General features: G+C 43.2%; 1 protein-coding gene across 1 annotated transcript in view; it reads left to right on the top strand.

Annotated features, from left to right (window-relative positions):
• The window catches only part of cdk17 (cyclin-dependent kinase 17), a 53342-nt gene that overhangs the window by 22074 nt on the left and 26767 nt on the right, over window positions 1-4501 (top strand). Inside the window, exon 2 of the mRNA XM_037695857.1 lies at window positions 3491-3635. Coding sequence (XP_037551785.1) covers window positions 3509-3635 — 127 coding nt within the window. The 5' untranslated portion in view covers window positions 3491-3508. The remainder of the gene's footprint in view (window positions 1-3490; window positions 3636-4501) is intronic.

Raw genomic sequence — 4501 nt, forward strand, 5'->3', positions numbered from 1 at the left:
GGACCAGGACACCCGTGGACAGGCGGACCAGGACACCCGTGGACAGGTGGACCAGGACACCCGTGGACAGGTGCAGAAGTATCAGAGAGATGCAACACAATATTTAATTTGGGGTATCGTCCTTTTTGTCAAGGTCACTTTCAGTAGTTTGATTTTTTTATTCTGTTGAACCAGAATTTAAAATCAAAGACTGATTTTTGTTCGTTGATTTCCGTCCGTCCGCTTGTTCTGAAGTCGGGTCGCAGAGGCAGCAGCTTGAGCAGGGAGGCCCAGACATCTCTTTCCAGCTCTTCAATAATTTTAAATAATCATGTTTTTTTTTTTGTTCTTATTTTATTTTATTTTTTTAAGAGAAAGATAAAACAAATGTTTTCATGTTTGTATGCCAGGGGTGTTCAGTCCTGGCCTTCGAGGGCCCCATCCTGCACGCTTCACCTGTTTCTCTGCTCCAACACACTGGTTCAGTGGTTAAATGACCTCCTCATGTTCTGCAGAAACCCAATCACCATTTAAATGTGTTGGAGCAAAGGAACCTCTGAAACATGCAGGACAGAGGCCCTCGAGGACCAGGATCTGTGCTTCACTGACATTCAACTCAAACTTCACGTCACTTTCTAACAACGTGGTTAACAAACGGGTGACTGATGGTTCTGGTACTACCTTATTCAAAGGACTGATTTAGGGTTTTGTTTTTTGAAGTCACACCAGTTTTTGTTTTGTTGTTTTTGGATCAGGTAGTCTCATCAGACAACCGAATACGTGCACCCTCATACTGCAACCCTGCGTGTAATCTAACTTTGGTTTGACAGGCTGTCGTTAAATGATGTTTAACATCACAGTAAAAAGTTGCGCCGCTCTGTGTGGCTGCATGTTGGAGTCTGTTACATTCATTCTGAAATTTTGCTTTTGAAAACTTTATCTTTTTTTCTTTATGTAAATTGCTTTTTTCGGACGATTACTTCCTCTGGTGTTAAGTGTTAGAGATCTGATTTCAACAAAGAATGATGACAACAATGGACAATTATAAAAAGGCATACAGATTTAATTTTTTTACAAATTAAAATAAGATGGCGAAACGAAGCAAAAACAGCTAGATCATAAGGCGAATGTAGAAAACTAAAAACAGGAACATGTCTGCGTTGGTCCCTGCCAGGAGTCCAACAGATTCTTAAAGCCACTTAGAGAGGTCAAGGTCGAGAGCTTCAGATCTTTTTGTAAGATATTCCAGGAAACAGGAGCGGAGTAGGAGAAGGCCCTTTTGCCTAGTTCAGTCCTCACTGAGGGAACACTGCAGGTAATGATGTCCTGAGAGCGCACGCTGTAGCTGCACTCACACAGAGACATGTAGGAGGAGATGTATGAAGGCAGCAGAACAAGAAGTGATTTAAAGATGAAAATATACCAGTGAGAGAGTCTGCGTGAAGTTAATTATGTCCAGTTAACCAGTGAATACTGGGTGCAGTGGTGGGTACGATAATCACAGCCAGTTATGAATCTTAGTGCACCATGATAGACAGCATCCAACATCTGCAGGGTTCTTGTAGGAGCGTTCATGTAAATAATGTCACCAAAATCAATTGAGGGAAGGAAAGTCACAGATACAAGGTGTTTTCTAGCATTCAGGGTTAGACAGGATCTGTTTCAGAAAAAGAAACCCAGTTTAACTTTCAGTTTCTTTACCAAGTTTTCCATGTGGAGCTTAAAAGAGAGATGTGAGTCGACCAAGATACCCAAATATTTATAGGAATCAACAAACTCAATGAGGACACCATTTGAGGATGAAATCAGAGGAAGATCTGCTGGGACCAACTTCCTATTTGAAAAAAGCATCCCTTTGGTTTTGTCGGCATTTAGGACAAGTTTGAGGCGGAACAAATCCGACTGGACGTTGTTGAATGTAGATTTCAACAGCTGAAAAGCCTTAGCAACTGATTTAGCTTGACAATAAACAACTGTGTCATCAACATAGAAATGTAAGGATGTGTCAAGGATGCTCTGACCTACATTACCTATGTAGATTGTAAAGAGGATAGGTCCTAAGACTGTGCTGTGTTGTTTCCTGAAACCAGATTGATCGAGAGGTAAGATGTTAAATGAGTCCAGGTAATTTTTGATTTTAGAGTTTATCAGTTTTTCTAGAACCTTGGCTAAAATGCAGAGTTTAGAGATTGGTCGATAGTTGTTCAGTGAGGTGGGGTCACCTCCCTTCAGCAAAGGAAGAACAAAGGCTGTTTTCCAAGCATCTGGAATGGAGTTTTGTCTTATAGAGAGATTAAAGATGTGGGACACAGGGACTGTAACATCTCAAAAGCTCAAATAATACCTCAACTACAGCTCCAAATCCCAGATGAGTTGAAAAGAAGGTGCCGTGGATGCATTCCCATCTACCTGGCGGCGGTGCTCGAGTGCCTGACCGCCGAGATCCTAGAGCTGGCGGAAAACGCGGCTTGCGACAGCGGGATGACCAGTATCATCCCTCGATACCTGCAGTTCCATCTGTGGGAAAGAGGGGCTCGGCAGGCTGCTGGGAAGAGTGGCCATAGCTTGGGGAGGAGTTCTGCCTGGCATTCAGGCAGTCCTGCTGCCCACGAGGACCGATAGGTCTGCTGGGTCCAGGTGGATGGATCGACAACTGCAGTCAGTTTCTTCGGTTCTGCTGTGGGATGGACTGCTGCAGATCCTTCCTGCCTACAGACAGCATCTAGAACAACTCTTTATTGAAAGGATGATGAACTATGACAACAAATAATTTCCCTTTGGGATTAATAAAGTATTTTTGAATTGAACTGGATTGTGTTGGGCTTAGAGGCGAACCACAACCGGTTTGATTCAAATTTGAATCACTTTTAGTCATTGATTCTTTTTAAATGTGTGTCGCAGCGTGTGGAACAGCATTAGTGGGAGCTCGTGACACTGATTCATGAAGAGATTGTCACTTTGTTGCGTCACTGGTGTGTGTAATCGCGCCAACAGATGGTGTCTCATGAGCGCGAGAGGAGGCAAAAACCGTCAGGGTGAAAGAGAAGGATGGTGACCGCAGGGGTTGGAGGGTCGGGCAGGACGTTTCTTCTGCTTCCTTCCTTCATTTCCCCCCATCCCTGCTAATGTCCCTTCCTTACGCCCACACACACTGGCACAACGAGCAGGCTTAGGGCATGAGCAAGGTGTTTCCTGTGACCTGGCTCCTCTGGCATGTGATCCAGATGTTTATGGACACCGCCGCTTAGAATTAATTTAAAGGTGTGAAGAACAGCTGTGTTCAACTCATCTGTTAATGCTTCATTCATCCGTTATTTATATACTGTTCAAGCGTCTTGCAGAGTGAGTGAGCGTCGGATTAAAAGCTGCGATACATTATTCATCAGCAGAGACATTTTGGACTCTGGTGCTCGTGCACCCGCTCACACAGCCACAGCAGCTAAACAGCTCTTGAATGTTGCGTTTGTTGATCGGCGCCTGGACTGAGCCCGACTGTGTTTCTGTCTGACAGGCCGTGCGCTGCCCTGCTATGGAGAAGATGAAGAGGATAAAGAAGCGTCTGTCGTTAACGCTCCGCCCCAGCCTGACCATCGACGAGTCACTGTCGGAGCTGGCCGAGCAGATGACCATAGAGGACGGCGGTACCAAGGACAACGGTAGGGCTTCGACCAAACCTCCAGTTTTTACCTCTCAAATCGCCAGAGAGAAAAACGTCTCTGGATATAGGCCATCGGAAAGTCTGGGACATAGTTTTTGGCCTAAATAACGACAAAAAGTCAGATGTCTCATTTAAAATAGTTTATAAGAGCTAAAGGGATGTAGATTTCTCATAAAATAATTCAATATGTAGCTAAATACATTCAGAGACTACTTATTTTTCAAAATAATTTGAATTTGGTTGTTTATAATGTAACCATAATACATAAATATTACATTTTCTTTATTGTGGATATTTACAAAATAGGTATATTGTATGTTATTACACACAAAAACACATTAGTTAGACTCATGCTAAAGCATTTAGAGTCCCCCTCAACTTTTATTATTTGTTAATTTAATGTACACATTGGTTCAGATTTGTCTGTTCAGTTTATTTCGGTTTATAAAGCGCCAATTCACAAAAGTCAGGTTGGGGCACAGTACAAAGAAAAGCACAACAATTACAATTCATAAAACTGATTCAGTCCAAAACACGTCCAGATTAAAGTCCAGTTACACTCTGTTCAGTCCTGTATCTGTTCACATACCATTTAACGTCAGTGCCAATTAGAGTAAAGACATTATTCATCCAAGGAAAGCAGCAGATTGATTGAATCCTCCATCCTGAGCAGCACTTTGGTGACAGTGGAAAGGAATGACTCCCTTTTAACGGTAAGAAACCTCCACCAGAACCAGGATGGGCAGCCATCTGCCTCGACCGACTCTGGAGAGAGAGGACTGGAAAGTGACAGAATGACTGATCTCGATGTAGTCTCTGTGGTCCAGGTGTAGATTCTATGGTTCATGTGGTCCAGGTGTAGAT

This window comes from Nematolebias whitei, chromosome 22 (genome assembly GCF_014905685.2).
Source record: "Nematolebias whitei isolate Nwh7 chromosome 22, NemWhi1, whole genome shotgun sequence".
Classification (NCBI taxonomy): Eukaryota; Metazoa; Chordata; class Actinopteri; order Cyprinodontiformes; family Rivulidae; genus Nematolebias; species Nematolebias whitei.